Source organism: Acromyrmex echinatior, chromosome 14 (genome assembly GCF_024713525.1).
Source record: "Acromyrmex echinatior isolate Ae372 chromosome 14, ASM2471352v2, whole genome shotgun sequence".
Classification (NCBI taxonomy): domain Eukaryota; kingdom Metazoa; phylum Arthropoda; class Insecta; order Hymenoptera; family Formicidae; genus Acromyrmex; species Acromyrmex echinatior.
The window spans coordinates 7,992,616-8,010,687 of NC_141865.1; the positions used below are offsets into that span (position 1 = coordinate 7,992,616).

General features: G+C 32.5%; 4 protein-coding genes and 1 long non-coding RNA gene across 6 annotated transcripts; 3 read left to right on the forward strand and 2 right to left on the reverse strand.

The window, feature by feature from the left end:
* Positions 1 to 33: 33 nt before the first annotated feature.
* LOC105152167 (hatching enzyme 1.2) lies at positions 34 to 2,474 on the forward strand. Its single transcript, XM_011066284.2, has 6 exons — positions 34 to 193; positions 872 to 972; positions 1,044 to 1,140; positions 1,289 to 1,418; positions 1,505 to 1,701; positions 1,845 to 2,474. The coding sequence occupies exons 1-6, from the start codon at positions 85 to 87 to the stop codon at positions 2,114 to 2,116; spliced, it is 906 nt and encodes a 301-aa protein (XP_011064586.1). The 5' UTR covers positions 34 to 84; the 3' UTR covers positions 2,117 to 2,474.
* On the reverse strand, positions 2,195 to 4,200 carry LOC147907411 (uncharacterized). Its single transcript, XR_015547335.1, has 3 exons — positions 4,052 to 4,200; positions 2,729 to 3,091; positions 2,195 to 2,532 (listed from the first exon to the last, which is right to left on the reverse strand). It is a non-coding gene; the product is annotated as an uncharacterized LOC147907411 (long non-coding RNA).
* Positions 4,201 to 4,874: 674 nt separating this feature from the next.
* On the forward strand, positions 4,875 to 8,254 carry LOC105152169 (Protein-L-isoaspartate (D-aspartate) O-methyltransferase). 2 transcript variants are annotated; one of them, XM_011066287.2, is made up of 5 exons: positions 4,875 to 5,500; positions 6,105 to 6,244; positions 6,487 to 6,712; positions 6,820 to 6,905; positions 6,976 to 8,254. In XM_011066287.2, the coding sequence occupies exons 1-5, from the start codon at positions 5,440 to 5,442 to the stop codon at positions 7,150 to 7,152; spliced, it is 690 nt and encodes a 229-aa protein (XP_011064589.1). In that variant the 5' UTR covers positions 4,875 to 5,439; the 3' UTR covers positions 7,153 to 8,254. The 2 variants fall into 2 exon arrangements, with proteins under 2 accessions (XP_011064589.1, XP_011064590.1); XM_011066288.2 differs by lacking the exon at positions 4,875 to 5,500 and adding an exon at positions 5,565 to 5,698.
* Position 8,255: 1 nt separating this feature from the next.
* On the reverse strand, positions 8,256 to 12,003 carry Ent1 (Equilibrative nucleoside transporter 1). Its single transcript, XM_011066289.2, has 11 exons — positions 11,553 to 12,003; positions 11,137 to 11,291; positions 10,961 to 11,042; positions 10,715 to 10,890; positions 10,198 to 10,292; positions 10,055 to 10,105; positions 9,743 to 9,975; positions 9,124 to 9,358; positions 8,959 to 9,044; positions 8,677 to 8,876; positions 8,256 to 8,611 (listed from the first exon to the last, which is right to left on the reverse strand). Exons 2-11 carry the CDS (start codon positions 11,280 to 11,282, stop codon positions 8,500 to 8,502), a joined length of 1,416 nt encoding a protein of 471 aa, XP_011064591.1. The 5' UTR covers positions 11,283 to 11,291; positions 11,553 to 12,003; the 3' UTR covers positions 8,256 to 8,499.
* A 1,384-nt stretch (positions 12,004 to 13,387) lies between these two features.
* Positions 13,388 to 17,879, forward strand: dpa (disc proliferation abnormal). Its single transcript, XM_011066290.2, has 8 exons — positions 13,388 to 14,422; positions 14,502 to 14,821; positions 14,897 to 15,792; positions 15,939 to 16,261; positions 16,367 to 16,644; positions 16,730 to 17,130; positions 17,226 to 17,436; positions 17,569 to 17,879. Exons 1-8 carry the CDS (start codon positions 14,236 to 14,238, stop codon positions 17,662 to 17,664), a joined length of 2,712 nt encoding a protein of 903 aa, XP_011064592.1. The 5' UTR covers positions 13,388 to 14,235; the 3' UTR covers positions 17,665 to 17,879.
* Positions 17,880 to 18,072: the final 193 nt, after the last annotated feature.

Below are 18,072 nucleotides of genomic sequence, written 5' to 3' on the forward strand. Positions count from 1 at the left end.
GGGATCGCGAAAATCTCATCTCGTAGGAATTTCCAGTTATAAAAGTGATACGATATAAAAACCAAGGAGAAATCAATCACAAGGATGAAATCGCTTACGTGCTTGTTTTACGTAGCGATTATCGGTTTTGGAAATGCATTGCCGATAAACGAAAGTTCCGTCAAAACGATACATCCAATTGTTCCAGACATAGGTAAATAAGAATGCATTATACAAAACGTTTGATGCATATATTTTTACAATATAGATTAATTCTAATCTTGATTTAATTTACTTCTTTTCTAACTTTTACTCTGGTGAAAATTTTTTTCAGAATTTTTTTTGAGACTTTTTATGTAAATTCCAAATTTTTTAAAATTTCTGAAATTTAAAAAAATTATCAGTTTTTATATAAATTATTCGGCAAAGCTATAGATTTTTTAAAATTCTTCATGTATATATGAAATGTATGTATCTTTAAATCACCTGTGACTTCTGAAATATTTTAAGATTTCTCATTTTCTATATAATTTCTGATGAAATTTTATTAATCTATAAATTTAAGATATTTTTTAGACATTATAGAATGAGAAATCTAAGAATATTTCAGAAATCATATGTATGACAAATTCCAAGAAAAGGTATAGAGACTTTCTCAATATTTCTGAAGTGTTCCAATTCGTTTAAAAATCCTAAGAAAAATTTTCGTCAGGATAGAAAAGATGAAAAGTAAGTTAAATCAAAATTAATTAATATTAATTTATATTGATAAAAATACTAATATATAAGAGTATTAAATTTATTATTTTATTTCAAAACGTTGATGCAATGAAATTGCATGCATTGTGTTAAAATAACAAAATGTAAATTAAAGAATAAAAATCCTTTACAGTTAGAACATCGAATAAAGACTTATTACGGCTTTATGAATCGTCGCAGGATGCAGAAGTCCGTCCTGGTTTATTCGAAGGAGATATAGCCGTGACCAGCGAGGTATACCCATATCACTCTCTTTTTTCATTTTATATCTCTTATAAAACGTGTTTCATATCATTGCCACATAGTATTTCGATTACTGGCGCATCGGTTTACGCTGGGATGTTTTTCCGGACAAACTGTGGGAAAATAGGACAGTTCCCTATGTAATTAGTGCTTTGTATGGTATGAGTATTAGTGTTTTGTATTAGTGCTTTGTATGGTGCTTTGTATATTAGAATAAAATTTTATGTTATATTCTCCTTAATACTTGAAACTAATAAAGAATAATAGAAATAAGAATTTAAAAAAATAACATACATGATCGTTTCAGATATAGTGGATTACATGAAAATATACAAAGCCATCACATATATAAATTATATGACATGCATCAAATTTGTTCCATGGGATACTAAAGCCAAAGACTTCTTACTGATTTGGCCGATAATATATCCCAAAGGGTGAATATTCCTATATTGTAAAAAGTGCAGGTGAAGCGATCAAAAGAGATGATTTGATCTTTCTGCATCGTGAAATTAATCCACAGGTGCTGGTCATTCGTGGGAAAATTCGGTGGAGCTCAGATACTCTCCTTAGAACCGCCGGACGAAAAGGGACCAAATTGCTTGGAAAACGAGGGAAGAGCGATACACGAGCTAATGCATGCTCTCGGTATCTTTCACGAGCACAGTCGCACCGATAGAGATATGTATATAGATATACACTACGACAATATTATCCCTGGTAAGTTAATATTAAAAAAAATTGTACAATCATAATACAAATCAATATAATTATACTGCGCACAAAAATTACATAATTATATATTTTATATATTATGTGAAGATAACGTATATATTTTTTTTATTACATTTTTTTCGTTATAGAATTTCGCTCAAACTTCAATAAGCAATCGCCGGAGAACGCGACATATAGTTACGAGTATGGATATGACAGTATAATGCATTATGGAAGCTATTTCTTCAGCATAGATCCTACAAAACCGACTCTAACTCCGAAAACACCTGGTGTGATGATCGGCCAACGAAAAGCGATGAGTAAGATAGATTGTTTAAAACTGAACGATCTCTACGGATGTTTGGATAAACCAGAACAAGCGCGAATATATTACAATATTTGCAAAACGTTAGGATTATAAATCTACTATAATATAATTAATAATTTATAGATGTATTCTTTTCTCTGGTAAAAGATTAAACTTACATGGATGAAAAAATACGAATCGAAACATACAATTTATTACTTTATAATTTATAAAACTTTTAACATAAAAATTATATAATATAGATATATTATACTTTATATATTATATAATATACAATATACAATATATTTCTCTAATATTTTATATAATTTATAAAATATTTATTATAAAATTATATTCAAAAATTTTTAATCCAATACGACAATATTTTCTCATGCTTAAATTTATTTGCAACTTGAATAAATTCATGTTTTATCATCAGTTCACCATTGCGTGGACGATATTGTGGAAAGTGCCAAGTGTTCAACCATTCCTTATCCCCAGGTTCTCATCATCTTCCACAGTGTATTCTGTAATTTTAAATTTATACATACAAATATTAGAATTTGATTTCAAAATTTTTGCAATTGTAAAAATAATAATTTAAACTATCAGTTCTTCTTAGAGGTAAAAGGGTGTGTATAATCATAATAATATCATATACCTATATCATCATATAAAAATCTTTAATATATTTGTTAGTTTTTATTAATTATGAAAACTTACTTTTAATTACCATTTGCAATTACCATTTTCTTTGCGCAAATATTATATTTGTATTAAATGTTGTGTCTGCATCATTGATCTTTCAACTTTTCAGGTCAGTGTTAAATTTTCAAGTTTTTACATTTTTTTCTTAAGTTGGAAAATATCCAAAAATTATGAATAAGATCTGAGCCATGTATTGAATGGTCTGACTATGCACCAGTATTGCATAGCTTTTATCCACAAATGTAAAGCTTGGCATTATTTTGTAGAAGAGATATCACTCTTTGTTTTAGATTTTCTTATTGCTTATCGTTTTCTTCAGACGAATAAATAAAGCATCGGTGTAATATTCTTTATTGAGAATTTGTTCTCGAGGTAATCCTACAAAATCAAGAATAATTAAATTATGTGCATCGGTAAACTTACAAAGGTATGCATTAGCATACTTTTCTAAAGATTAATACCCATTTCCATCAATGTAGATTAATTTTAATCTTCATTCAGCTTACTCTTCGTCTTTTTCTAATCTTTAGAACTAGAAAAAGACAAAGAATAAGTTGAACCGAGATTAAAGTTAATCTACATTGATGAAAATGGGTATAAATGTCGGAAACTTAGAGAAACGGCTCCAGACAGTATCGTGTGGATTCCGAAGGCAAGTTCCCTCTTTCTTTACCTCCCACAAGCATTCATGCTCCAGCGAGATACGAACTGGAGGCATGCCAAAATGAGAGGACACCAAATCGCCACGTTGATAGAAAAATGACACAAGTAAAAAAATTAGCATTACAGAATTGCGATATAAAATTGCAGTGTTTGAATTTTGAAAATTTATGGCGTAATTTTAGAGAATATATAATATATAATTGAAAATATAACATGGAAAGAAAGTGAAGATACGTATTCATTGTCTTAATTAAAATATTCTAATCTAGAATTTAAAAAATGCTCTACAAAAAGTTACTATTATGAGATATGTTATTTTTCTATCATCGCAGCAAAATATCTCGTATAATTACACAAAATTAATAAAAAACTTTTAAAAATAATAATTTCGAAAGATAAATAATCGTTTTCATTCGAGATTGCAATATATTCGTTATTTTTAAAGCAGATTCGTTCTAACCGCGTGTTAAATTAAATTACATGACGACCGCGAATCCCAAAAGAAAAAGGTTAGAAACAAGATTCATAGAACACGAATTTGAAGAGAATATTTATGAATATTTCCGCACAAGGAATAATAAGCGGCCAAGCATATAAAAATTTAAAAATTTAATAAATAAAAGAAAATAAATGCATTGTGATAAGGTTATAGAAAATTAAGAAGAAACATCTTACCCGAGCAACTGCCAACGATGAAAAGAACGAACGGAAAAGAACAACCGCCAACAACGCCAACTATCATCGAAAGAAATCGAAGTGTGTCTGAAAGTGGGGAACTTCCGGTATTAAAGGTGCCTTCTCATGCTGACGCTCGATGACTATTTTTAACGCCTTAACAGGTCACGTAATCAAAATTGACGCTTGATATTCGTCAATTTTTATCATGTGACTTGTTTGATGCTAAAAATGAGCGTCGAACGTCAGCATGAAAAAACATCTTTAGGATAACATCCTCTTCGAGGAAAATTTTACTCAAAATATATAGTACACGTGACATACACTATAGCATATGGAATAAAATCTTCCTCGGAGAGGACATTTTGAAATGTAACCTTAATTTTAACAGGGACACGAACTCCCGTAATGCCCATTTCCACTGAAGTTTCGGTTCAACTTACTCTTTGTTTTTTTCTAATTCTAAAGATTAAGTTGAACTGAGATTAAAGTTAATCTACGTTGGTAGAAATGGGCATAAGAATGTCAATATTTATGTTTCCATCAACGCAGATTAACTTTAACCTTTCTTTGTCTTTTTCGAGTTTTAAAGATTAGAAAAAAACGAAGAGTAAGTTGAATCGAGATTAAAGTTAATCTACATTAGTGGAAATGGACATTAATGTTTAATAATATCTCATCGATGCACAGGAACACTAATTGTAATATTGTCGTAATTCTCAATTTCAAATGAAATTCGCGGGCAATCGATCGCGGAAGCGTCCGCCAATCAGAGATCGCTGTTCGGGTCGGAGTAAACTCGCGGCAACGGATCGCCCCTCCCCTCAACTAGTCTATTTTTAAAAACGCAATACGTGTCAGCGTGACGTTTCGCGCGCGAACGTTCTCTTCAACGACTCCAACGCTGAGACAAATATCGCGAGCGGGCGAACGCAGGTGAACAATATTGTTAAAAAAAAAATCACGCGTATCTTATTAATCCGGTTGATCTAGTTCGAATTGTGATCCGATCATCGCCGGCGTTCGACAGGACAATAACATAAAGTCGGAGCGCGAGATATAAAATCAAAACAGTTATTTGAAAGGAGTGAGAGAAGTCATTCAACGACTAATATTAGTTTTCCGATAATATTCGACGGGTCGAGAGGTTCATCGTTTACCACGCTTCGAAGACGTCGTCCGGAACTCGCCGACTGCCGAGTGGAATTCCCGACTACCGGAATTGACAGGTTGTCGGTGATCGCGCCGCGCGCGCAGCTGCGACTCCGTTCGTTTGTTTTCGTTTCGACGCACCGGCCACCACGTATCTCCCCAAGATTCGGTCTCGCGTCGTCGAGTGCCTTTGCGCGACGTTCGCGATTTTGTCACCCACCGCGTTCACCCACGATATGGCTTCGTACGGGCGATATTGTGGCAGGAACAATCAGGAGCTCGTGCAACATCTGCGGCGTAAGTGTCCACGCGTGATTATGCAATGTTGTGTCATCGAGGTCCCCCTCTTCCCCCCTTACATGCCTAGCTTCTATCTCGTTGACGTCGAGATTAAACTTGGAATTACAACGCAGTTTATGCAATATTTGCAATCTAATCAAGTTCGAGCCGCAAAATAAAAAATGACCATTTATTGCCTTTGCGTTTGACTTTGGAGTAATTTAGTTTTAAAAAATACACACATTTATATATGTATGTATGTGTGTGTATATGTACAAAATAATTTCAAAAATTAATAGAGAATATAATTTTATTATATTTTTTGCATTTTTATTTATGTTATTCAGAAGAAATGATACATATATGGTAAATTATTTCAGAATGATCAAGTTTGACAGTATTTGATGTAATAAGTTATTTTGTGGACAGAGGAACTTTGGAAGAAATTTAATTTGAAACATACACACATGTTTATATACATATATATGTCTCTATATATAAAATTATTTAAGAAATTAATGAAAAAAATATAATCAATTGTGTCAATTTTATTATATTTTTTGCATTCTTATTTATGTCATTCAGCAGAATTATACATATATGTCATGAGAAATTATTTTAGGGTCCAGGGTGATCAAATCTGACAGAGTATATGAAGTAATGAGTTCTATGGACAGAGGAAAATACACTCATCCCGCCAATGCGTACATAGATGCACCACAAGGAATCGGTTATGGCGTTACCATTAGCGCTCCTCATATGGTATAATACAATGTATTCTTTCCTTTATGTACTATTCTGTCCTTTGTAAAATTGTCAATATCATGTAATGTTTACAAATTAACTCGGTTTCCATTGAGATAAAAGATCAAGAGAGTTGTGCAAGAGAGTTGTGTTTAAGAGTAAAGTATTTTCTGCAATAGTAATAAATAAATGAATGCACACTGACAAAAAAAACACTGAAAAGGAAATTACAAGTTGGAAGACAAACGGAAATTCTTTAGCACGCGTATGCCCTGGAATTGCTTGAAGAAAAGCTGCGTAATGGTACAAGGGCACTGGACGTTGGTTCTGGATCTGGATACTTAACAGCATGCATGGCTCTTATGATGGGACCACAGGGAGTGGCCGTTGGAATCGATCATATTCCAGAGCTTCGAGCAATGGCAGAAGAGAATATTCGGCACGACCATCCAGAACTTTTGACTGATGGACGCGTAGAATTAGTTGGTAAGTAAAAATCTACTTTTAAATAATATATAACGTATGCTATTTGACATATCACAAACCATGTGATGAAATTATTCGATTTATTTTTCACGATTGCACTTATTTAGTTGGTGATGGAAGATTGGGATATCCAAATCGCGGACCATACGATGCTATTCACGTGGGAGCGGCCGCCAAAGAAATGCCGCAATCGGTAAAAAAAAGTCTTTGGAATTATTGTCAGATATGTTAGAACGAACACTACAATATTTTCCATCTTATAGTTGATAGATCAATTGGCACCTGGTGGACGTTTAATAGTACCTATGGGTCCAGAAAATTCGGATCAAACCTTAGTGCAGATCGATAAGACTCTGGACGGCAAAATCAAGCAGCGATCCCTTATAAGCGTGGTGTTTGTTCCTCTCACTGATAAGGAACGACAGTATCGTCGATCATGAGGCACGTGCCTGCTCCAATAAGTGAGCGCTATTTTATTTATGTTTGTGATTACGTTTATTACTTTATTATTTTGAAATCTCATGCGAAACAGCTCTATTCGCATAAAACAATATTTATATATAAAATTATTTAAATTGTATCACAATCTGTAAGCACTATATGACACATTTTTGCACAGCATAATTGTTACGAATCATTTAAATTAATTAAAGCTTAATCAAAATCTAGTCATCAGAATAATTATATTACAATATTTCAGTTTCAATATATTCAAGATTGCGATTGTAATAGCTTCTTTTGTTTTATAAGAAAATACACTCTAAATAGTGTTGCAATTTTTACTATTTAAAAAGGATTTGATTTTGTATTTAATTTATAATGTTTTCCAGCTTATAAACTAAATAAAAACACAAAAAGAGAAAAAAAGAAAAATAAATTTAAACTAATGCCTATTTAAATAGTGAATTTGTCACTTACTATTGCTTAAAACTTTGGTTGACAAAAAATAATAACAATATCTCTAAGTCATAACTTATTATTTATCGTAATAATTTTATTGTATAGATTTTTAAGGTTTTATTTCATGGACAGACAAAGAACTGTGTGAATATCATTAAGCATTTTATTTATTAACATAAAATTGATCATATTTATAGATAACAAGACTATTATTATATCTAATACTTATTAATATCTCTTTTTCATTTATCGCATCAATTACTATTGCATTAACTACTTCTTTTTAAATTGCCGATACTGTGTTTAAATGTAAACAATCTTTTCAATATAATATACAATAATAGAGTCTCAAATATTTTGTATTATACCTATTTGTTTCTTTTTGATGTCATATATACACGTAACATTTGCAGAATTATATTCATTTTCATCCTAAGATATATATAATTAATGTATCACATAAACTATATATAGATCTGTAGAAATGATGAAATTTATACATACAATGTTAACATTGTCTATCTCTAATAATTTGACACCTCGTCAATTATTATGTCTTGAATAGTCAAATATGAAATTGCACCATGTAATTGTATTAAATAGATAATTTAAAACTAGTCATAAAAATTATATGTGATCAGATCTCTATTTCAAATTGTTAGTAAAACTTCCTACAGAAAGCTGTCCCAAGAAAATTCTTCATAGAAAAAAGAATTCTCGTAAATTAGTAGCAATGTTTGAGATGACGATTGAGAATTGATTTATACTAATATTTAAAATCTCACAATCATAAAATAAGTATATCGAGATCTTACTTGATTTCGAATGTACAAAGGGCAGTGAGATGTATCTTATTTACATTTCTCTTCAGTTAAAAGAATCGAACATTAAAGAGCCTTTACCATGTATAAACTGAGCGCAGCGCCAGATGCTAATCCTATACCCAAGAAAGCACCCATCATTGCAGACGCAATTTCTTTTTCCTGACTATCTACGATTCTGTAAAGTCAATACAATTAGAAAATAATCTCTTGCAATTAAGTTTTATTGTTAAACATACTTACGTGGGTGCGAGAATGAATGTTAAATTACAGAGATAGCCATTAGTTACGGCGAATGCAATAGTTATCAAGATGTAATATATATCACTGTGAATATAAACGGGTAGATGATGTCTCGGTTGCGCATTGCAAAACATAAGTGCAGGTATAAAAATACCTCTAGCGACACTCAAAAATATTACGAGCCATGGCTTGCCTTTTGGCTGCAATGATAAAAACTTGATAAACATCGTACAAATGAGTATTTACAGATGGTAAATTCTTTCTTAAAACGCAAATTCTCACCCATTGAAGAATACCACATAATATTCTTCCTGCATAATCGCCTGTACTGAAGATAAGGTACGTAACCACAGGTACAAAATATATGTCTGAAAAATCATTTCAAATTATACCCATACAATTTGTTCGAAATCTTTAAAGCATTGTGGTACATAAATTTAAGATTACCGTTCCATGCATGGCCTTTGCCTTTGTATTCGCTCTCTACTAGCACAGTGACCGCTGGATATACAGCTAGTGATATGAAGAATATTAAAAATATGCTAACGCCATAATGCCAGATTCTCTTTATAATCCGTGTGTAAGACACGCTCGAACTTGTCGAGAAGCTAACTTCTCCATTTATGGAATAATCAGAATCTAATTCAGGTACTTTTTCTATCATATGATGCTTGAAGAATGGCTGTAAGAAAAAAAGTTGTAGAGTAACGATTCTTAGATTAAATTCTTCTGTAAATCTAATTAACAAAATTGTTTGTGAAAAAACTTTAGTTAGGAATGCTATTGTATTAAAAAAAAAAGAATCCTATAACTTATTTTGACTATTTATTTACTCCATTCTCTTTCAACAGATTGTGCAATAATGTGATACATATATGTTTGTTATCATAAGAAGCTTATCATATATTTATAAAACACTTGTGCTACATGCATCATCGTTTTAATGAATAAAACAATAAGCTTTGATATCATTGTTTTGTGTGATATAGTCACTAATCGGATTAAAGAAAACGCAGTAACATAATACATTAATACTCCAAGATATGTTTGAACGAAATTGACTCACCGCTTTTTCTAAAAGGATGTATGCGATTAACGATAATAGTAGCATGGTGTCGCCGATAATGAAGTATACTAAGCCAGAAAGTACTGGACTGGCACCTATCCATAAGGAACACACTTCCGCTAGAGCCGTGAATATTCCGCCAAGAGCTTGCCCACCGGACATGGCGGTTATGTATTTTGGCGAAAATTTGCCCACTATACCCATTAAACTTCCTCCAAAAATTGCACTTGCAGCTACAAGTTTATATTATTATCTTATCACAAGCTTAATTACTGGCACATCATCATACATTTAATTATTTAACATACGCACCATTTACAAGCGCAACTGTCGTCAAAGTAATTATTAGAAATGCATTTTGCCCTGAAAATAATGGTTTATTTTATTTCTAAAGTAATAGAAGTATTTCTAATTAATATGATAAATTAATGTAATGATAAAATAACTTGAGTTACATTTATCAGTATTCATTTCCACAAATGCAGTCGTCAGGACGAAGAGCAACAATATTGCACATTGAGAACCCACCATTCTTACAGTTAGAGAGACTCTGGAAATTTAGAAACTTTAAATATCGCTTCTACTTTTCTATAATACATAATGTAAAGTTATTAATTATTTTCCTGATCTATGTATTATATTAGGTGTTGGAATTAATTCGTAGCGTTTTTTAATGAAAGAATGTTATTTATTTCACATGAGCATTAAAAAATACATTAATGAAAGTACTTCCCATCACTTGTAAAACGCTACGAATTAATTCCAACACCTAATAAAAGAATTGAAATAAGGTATATACTGCATAAAATACATCAAGTATTCTCTTGTATAGAACTCTCAATTATTCGGATCTTAAAGATAAATGTAGTCGTATAAATAAAATGAAGAATATGTAGTAATTTTAAATGTGTAGCGCATATTTTTTAAAACATATACTTATATATTATTTTCTAGCAATGATTTTTTACTCACTTCTTGCTAATAAATGCATTCAGTATTAAAAACAGAGTATTTGGTAATGCACTGGCTACACTTAAATAAGAAGTAAAACTAGCTTGAAGATCCGTCTTCTGTTCGAGCAATTCTGCATACGTATGAGTAAGATTTGTCGAATTATTATGAATTTCTCTAAATTTATACATCCAGTACTGAAAAAAAATGTTATATAGACAACTGTATTCTGAGTAAAGAGAAAAAAGACAAAGAAACGTCACTTACGTCGTCAGCAGTGATAAAAAAACTCCATGGTATTAATGTATTTATACCAAGTAAGTAAAACACAATGTACGCAAGATTATATCTAAAATATGCAAAAAATTTACAGGTGTAGATTGTGAACGGATTTTATATATTAATAAATAATTATCAAATTAAATTCAAATAGTGGGATGTACTTGTCATGTGGCTCATATGGTTTAAAAAATGGTTTCTCGTCAGGAATTGTGATGCTAGGATCATCCACTTCAGTTTCCAAATCGTCCTCAAATTCGCTATCAGTCGCACCTCCCAATAAAGGTCTTCTATTAATAGAGTATGACATGGTTTCTCCCTGATGAACAACGAAACACGAATTATAAAACTGAAGTATACATAAAGCAAAAAAATACGCATAACGTGCAATATAAATAATTGTTTCATTGTGCAAATCAACGCGTTATATTATCGTATAAATAAATGAATGAATACGTAAATGTTTAAACGTTATGCATGCATATTGCGCACGTTTTACAAATTTTCCTGCTCGCAAATCTAGACGTAAATAAAGCTTCTTGCACTGAACACATATTTTTTTGTAGGAAGCAATACTTACGAAAGATGCACGAGATTTGAGAATACCCTGTTCGTAAGCGAGCAATAGAATTTACAAGCAATCGTGCATAATTTTGAAAAGCCGTGGTCGAAGCATCTCTGGCGCAGCCAGGTAGGAGTCTGGCACGACCGTCGTTTGAGAGATCACACCTGGCATTCGACGATCTTTAATATTCCTAATCGTAGGTAGAGATTCAACCACTACAAAACATCTTCCCACTTGATCCAGTCTGTCCGCTCCAGTCTGCTCCGAGAGCATGAGCTCCTGACTGGCCAATCTCTTATATTTACGTACAGCTGACATTCTACAACTACATCGTTCACCACTCCGCTTGACGACACGCCTCTTTCTCAATAGTCAATGAGTCAACACTGGTCAACGTATTGTGTCGATCAGCTGATCGCGAGATTCATTCCTGCTCTGCCTAGTATACGTATATCTGAGTTTCCATGTATGCAATTATACGCCTGCGTCTCTCTACGCATTCAATTTTTTAAATTCTTCGCTAATTCTTGTAATAAATTTTTTAGAGTTTATTAACTTTTTTTCTACTAGTTTTATTGTGTTTCAATTTAATAAGATTGTCAATCTGCAATGACAATAAGATTTAAAATTACTTTCAAATATTATTCGGGCACATTGTAAGAAGGGCCCGCAGTGCCCTTTTTACAATGCTTTTTTTTAAATAATTAATTTTTTTAAATAATAAATATTTGTTTTGTTTTGATCTCAGCGATCTCGTTGTTATTCTCAAGAGAATGCAAGGCGTGCATTGTTCGTCGATTTTTAAATGACGGATTCTCGCGGAACGAAGAATCAATGAAACATAATAAGCGAAGTACGGCAGGGTGATACTATTTTTTTAGGAGCATCTAACGCGTATATTACTTGTAAAAATAAAGTACTTGATAAAATTGAGATATATTTTTTCAATTAATTAAATACATAATAGTCGTTATTATTTATTATTGGACTGCGGATCAAATAGTTGCGATCCTTTTATGCATAAAAATATTAAACACATACTAATATACGTAAGACTGAATTAATACATTTTTTATGAAATTTTTATATATTTCATAAAATATGTACATACACACACACACACACACACACACACACACACACACACACACACATGTACATATTTATGTATATGTAGAGGGCTTATTTAAATATTGCAGGGGGCGCCAAATAATAGCGCCGCTCCTGCTCATGAGAAAGCAACACATCGAAATTGAATATCTTGTAATTAAATTTGATCACATTTAACTAATGACTTTTCTTTCGAGTGCCTCCTTCTGACCTAAATTTTTTATTATATCTTTATTTCAATTAAATATGTATTAATTATTAAAAACTATGAAAGAGAAAAAAATTCCATTGATCCTGCGAAAGAAAAAGTGAATTCACGCTTATTACATTTAAAATCACTTATTATATATGTTTATATATATTAGGTGTTGGAATTAATTCGTAGCGTTTTTAATGAAAGAATGTTATTTATTTCACATGAGCATTAAAAAATACATTAATGAAAGTACTTCCCATTACTTGTAAAACGCTACGAATTAATTCCAACACCTAATATATATATATATATATATATACATATATAAACTGTCTACATATATTTTATACAATTTTTGTAATTTCTATAATTTAATAGATTAGTCTAAAAAATGTTAATTATTTCTCCATAATTTTCGATATAAATATGTATATATGTGTAGAAAAGAAATAAAGATTTTAGGCAAACTTAGCTGAATGATGAATTAATACTTTTATTTTTATTATTCTTTAGTTCTCACATACAGACGTATTGCGTTAACATCAGATGAATTATCAGAGTATACAAAGGCGACAATAATTACTATATTCTCATATATAAAAGAACAATCCGGAAATAAAATAAACGAAATAAGTCCTCAAGACCAATAAAGAGATTTCTTTAACTTTCAAATTTTAAATATATTGTGTTTTATTTTATTATATACAAAATAAACATCCTTTAATATATCATATATATAAATTAAATTAAATGAAATTAAATAAAAATATGTATATTTTTACAATGTTAACAATTGTTCGTATTATTACATAACTTCCTTCGTCTTTTTCTAATTCGAGAATTAGAAAGAAATGAGGATCGAATAAATTAATTATTGGGCGTCAATAATTATATGCAAATGTGAGAACCTTATGTAATAATCGTCTTTAATTTGACATTAATAATAATTGATATATCAATAAAAAAATATGGAAAAAATAATGCATTTTATAATCTTATTTAATCCAATATTTGATTTTTTGTGTATAAATTTGCTAATATGATTATTAAATTTTCTGTTTGTAAAAATCTCATGTATAACTTTATATATAAACTATCAAATTTTATTGATTCGGATTGTATATGTATATGACTTATTTACAATAAGTCTGTTCCTGGTCTGTTCTTTTCCCAAGAAGAACAGATCTTATGTTCTTATCTAAAGCCAACGAGAGGGCGCCACCGAACTTATATTCGGTAACGCCCTCTCGGCAAGCTTGAATTCGCGGGAATACGCGGGAAATTGAGTCAATTATGGAGGTTACTCGCACCTGCCTGAACATAGATTGATTTCTGGCCGAGTGAAGAGCGCCTAAGAAGCAAAGTATAAGATTATCTTAATCTCCCTCAACAATGTCGAGTCCTATTAGACCGCCGAGGACTCCTGTCCCTCAGGATGACAATCGTTCGCTGAATGGCACGCCGAACCGTACACCGAACCGCACACCGAGTCATACTCCTAGGCGGCATCCTCGGACTCCAACCTCCAGGACTCCTTCGGCCGCCGGAACACCCAGAGTCGCCGGTTCCGCCAGACAAGGTTTGAAGAATATCCCTTAATTATTTTTATTTTTAAAAATGACACATTGTATTTAAACTGTTACATTTGTCACATGTAGGTACACCTCAGAGAAGACCAGGTAACCAACCGGTAGACACTCCATTACGATGGGGCAACCGTCAAACGCAGGAAACCATTGCGCCATCGTCGGAAGGCTTGTCGTCTATGCCATTGTCTTCTCCGAATCGACAGCCAGAGACAAGTCCACTCGCTGCTGGTATGAGTGAGATAGAACTGTCGTCTCCACTAAATTATGGAACCCCTAGCTCTTTGGCATCAATTCGTACTCCTCGTAGTGGTATTAGAGGTACGCCGATTCGACAGAGACCAGATGTTCAGTCTGACAGACGTGTGCGGCAAGTTAACTTGAATGAAACTGTAAGTTAAAATGTATATGTCAGTATTAAAGTAGATGAAATTATTAAATTATTAATGGTTAAATTTTATTCGCAGATACCAGAGAATGATGAAGATAGAGAAAAAACGTCTGAGGGTGAAAACGGCCCGCAATTGATAATCTGGGGTACAAGTGTCGTAGTGGATCGTATCAAACAGCAATTTAGGCGATTTGTTACATATTTTATTGATCCGGAAGCAGAAAATGATGAATTACCTGAAAACATGAATTTAACAGAACCACTCTACTTACAGAAACTTGAGGAGATACATATATTAGAAGAGCCTTATTTAAATATAAACTGTGCTCATCTTGAGGCTTTTGATGCACAGCTTTATAATCAATTGGTATTGTATCCTCAGGAAGTTATACCAGCATTTGATTTAACTGCAAACGAAATATTTTTTGAGAAATTCCCTGGGGCAGCATTGGAACATTCAATTCAAGTACGTCCTTATAATGTTACAAGGACTACAAGTATGCGCCTCCTGAATCCAGAGGACATAGATCGGTTGATCACGATTACTGGAATGGTCATTAGAACATCAAATATCTTGCCAGAAATGCGAGAGGCATTCTTTAAATGCATCGTATGTTCCTTCACAACGACTGTGATCATCGACAGAGGTCACATAGCCGAGCCCACAGTGTGCACTCATTGCAACAATAATTTCTGCTTCAGTCTGGTACACAACCGTAGTCATTTCACCGACAAACAAATGATTAAGTTGCAAGAGTCACCAGACGATATGCCAGCTGGTCAAACTCCTCATACAGTAGTGCTTTTTGCACATCATAATCTAGTTGATGCTGTATCACCAGGTGATAGAGTTTCTGTCACTGGTATATATCGTGCGTTGCCTATACGTGTTAATCCTCGGCAAACTAACGTCCGGGCCATCTACAGGACACACGTTGACGTGGTCCACTTTAGAAAACAAGATTCAAAGCGGTAAGCATTTCTAATTTTGATTTTATTTTACATTTTCGTGAATTTGTTTTATCATGATTTAAGCACACATACACACACACACATTCTAATATTAAGTAATATATTATATTCTTATCAATCTTTGTTATGATTTATTGCATATGTAGATTGTACGAGCAAGAGGACGGCAAGCGTCATGCGTTTCCACCAGAAAGAGTGGAGTTATTGAAATTATTGTCACAAAAGGAAGACATATATGAACGATTGGCGCGACACATTGCTCCCAGCATCTACGAGAACGAGGATGTCAAAAAGGGTATATTGTTACAATTGTTAGGCGGTACGAAGAAAGAGCAGAACGAACGAACTAAAAAACATTTCCGGTCCGAAATTAATATACTTCTATGTGGAGATCCGGGTACAAGTAAATCACAACTGCTACAGTTTGTCTTCAATCTGGTACCGCGCTCACAGTATAGCAGTGGAAAGGGTAAATAATTCTTGATAATAATAATTGGAATCTGATTTTAGCTTTTATTTGTATTTTATATTTGTCCGTTTCTCATGTCGTTTGTATCTTACATTTTTTTCTCAGGTTCCAGTGCTGTGGGCTTAACCGCCTTTGTAACGAAAGATCCGGAAAGTCGTCAATTGGTATTACAAACTGGCGCTCTGGTGCTTGCAGATAACGGTATCTGTTGCATCGACGAATTCGATAAAATGAACGATAGCACGCGTTCAGTACTGCACGAAGTTATGGAACAACAAACACTGAGTATTGCAAAAGCGGGTATCATTTGTCAATTGAATGCGAGAACCAGTATTTTAGCAGCGGCTAATCCTTGCGAGTCACAGTGGAATAAAAACAAAACAGTAAATATATCCATCAAATTATAATGTATCTGATATCTTAAATCAATGAGAGAGCAATCTTATGAAATATCGTATTTGTTTTTAGGTAATAGAGAACGTCATGTTGCCACACACATTGATGTCACGTTTCGACTTAATTTTCCTCATGTTGGATCCCCAGGACGAAGTATTTGACAGGAAACTTGCCAGACATTTGGTATCGTTGTATTATAAATCTGAGTTGGAAGAAGAAGACGATATTGTGGATATGAGTATCCTTCGTGATTACATAGCTTATGCCAAGGAACATGTGCAACCTTCTCTTAACGAGGAGAGTCAACAGAGATTGATTCAAGCTTACGTCGATATGCGCAGAGTAGGAAGCGGCCACGGACAAATTACGGCTTATCCGAGACAATTAGAATCATTAATAAGACTCGCCGAAGCACACGCTAAAATGCGATTCAGCAATGTAGTGGAGATTGTGGATGTCGAGGAAGCTTGGAGGTGAGAGTGGATAAAATGTGGTTAACAATAAATATTAGAAAAATAAAAAAAATAAATATTAGAAAATTAAATTTAACATTATTCATAATTGTCAGATTACATCGTGAGGCATTAAAACAATCTGCTATCGATCCACTGAGCGGCAAAATCGATATTAGTATCTTGACGACTGGTATGTCATTGGCAGCGAGAAAACGAAGGCAGGAACTGGTCGAGGCGTTGAAGAAGCTCATCAAGAGTAAGGATAAAGTACCGACATTAAACTACCAGAAGATCTTCACGGAATTGAAAGAATCGTCTAGCACGGTAAATTCATTTATTTATTCGTTATTATTTGTTATTTGTTATTTTATTTTTTAATTTATTATTTGATTATTATTTTATTTTTTCATACATTCTGCAGAAAATGTTTCTTTAATTTTACTTTACCTTTTTTAGTTGGTGACGCGCGAGATGTTTGAAGATGCTCTGAAAGAGCTGCAGGATGATGGAGTTGTGATTGTAACAGGCAAAAATACCATTCGTGTTTGTTAAAAATATTTCCTTTGTGTTACGTTCTTTAGAATAGCAATACTATACAAATATAACTAATCATCCATTATTACTATAAATTTTGTAAGAAATCATATGTTAAGGTACTTTTTTATATCAAACTTTTTATTTTTTGAGACTTGTTAATAATAATGAAAAATATTTTGTAAACGCTAACCTAACCATAAAACCTAAGCATAAAAAATTATTGGCAGGTATATCAATATTTTTTATCTTTTCTCTGAATTTCTATTTTTGCCTTTAATAAAATAGCACACAAACAGTATATATATTTAAAATTTATATTATGCTTTCTCTTGCAAGTGAAATATTTCTATTCAATATGACTTCTGAATTTAATTCTCTTTTGTGTTATCGAAATTTGTTTCAATACTGAAAGTGAAGATTAAA

What these genes read in the sequence shown, in the direction of transcription:
- LOC105152167 (XM_011066284.2), top strand. Translation starts at nt 85, where the DNA reads ATGAAATCGCTTACGTGCTTGTTTTACGTAGCGATTATCGGTTTTGGA. An exon ending in TGTAATTAGTGCTTTGTATG is followed by an intron (nt 1,141 to 1,288) that starts GTATGAGTATTA and finishes TGATCGTTTCAG; the next exon opens with ATATAGTGGATTACATGAAA. An exon ending in CTACGACAATATTATCCCTG is followed by an intron (nt 1,702 to 1,844) that starts GTAAGTTAATAT and finishes TTTTCGTTATAG; the next exon opens with AATTTCGCTCAAACTTCAAT.
- dpa (XM_011066290.2), top strand. Translation starts at nt 14,236, where the DNA reads ATGTCGAGTCCTATTAGACCGCCGAGGACTCCTGTCCCTCAGGATGAC. An exon ending in CGCCGGTTCCGCCAGACAAG is followed by an intron (nt 14,423 to 14,501) that starts GTTTGAAGAATA and finishes TGTCACATGTAG; the next exon opens with GTACACCTCAGAGAAGACCA. An exon ending in GATGTCGAGGAAGCTTGGAG is followed by an intron (nt 17,131 to 17,225) that starts GTGAGAGTGGAT and finishes CATAATTGTCAG; the next exon opens with ATTACATCGTGAGGCATTAA.
- LOC105152169 (XM_011066287.2), top strand. Translation starts at nt 5,440, where the DNA reads ATGGCTTCGTACGGGCGATATTGTGGCAGGAACAATCAGGAGCTCGTG. An exon ending in GCTCGTGCAACATCTGCGGC is followed by an intron (nt 5,501 to 6,104) that starts GTAAGTGTCCAC and finishes AAATTATTTTAG; the next exon opens with GGTCCAGGGTGATCAAATCT. An exon ending in TGGACGCGTAGAATTAGTTG is followed by an intron (nt 6,713 to 6,819) that starts GTAAGTAAAAAT and finishes GCACTTATTTAG; the next exon opens with TTGGTGATGGAAGATTGGGA.
- Ent1 (XM_011066289.2), bottom strand. Translation starts at nt 11,282, where the DNA reads ATGTCATACTCTATTAATAGAAGACCTTTATTGGGAGGTGCGACTGAT. An exon ending in TTTTTATCACTGCTGACGAC is followed by an intron (nt 10,891 to 10,960) that starts GTAAGTGACGTT and finishes ATTTTTTTTCAG; the next exon opens with TACTGGATGTATAAATTTAG. An exon ending in AATGCATTTATTAGCAAGAA is followed by an intron (nt 10,293 to 10,714) that starts GTGAGTAAAAAA and finishes CTAAATTTCCAG; the next exon opens with AGTCTCTCTAACTGTAAGAA.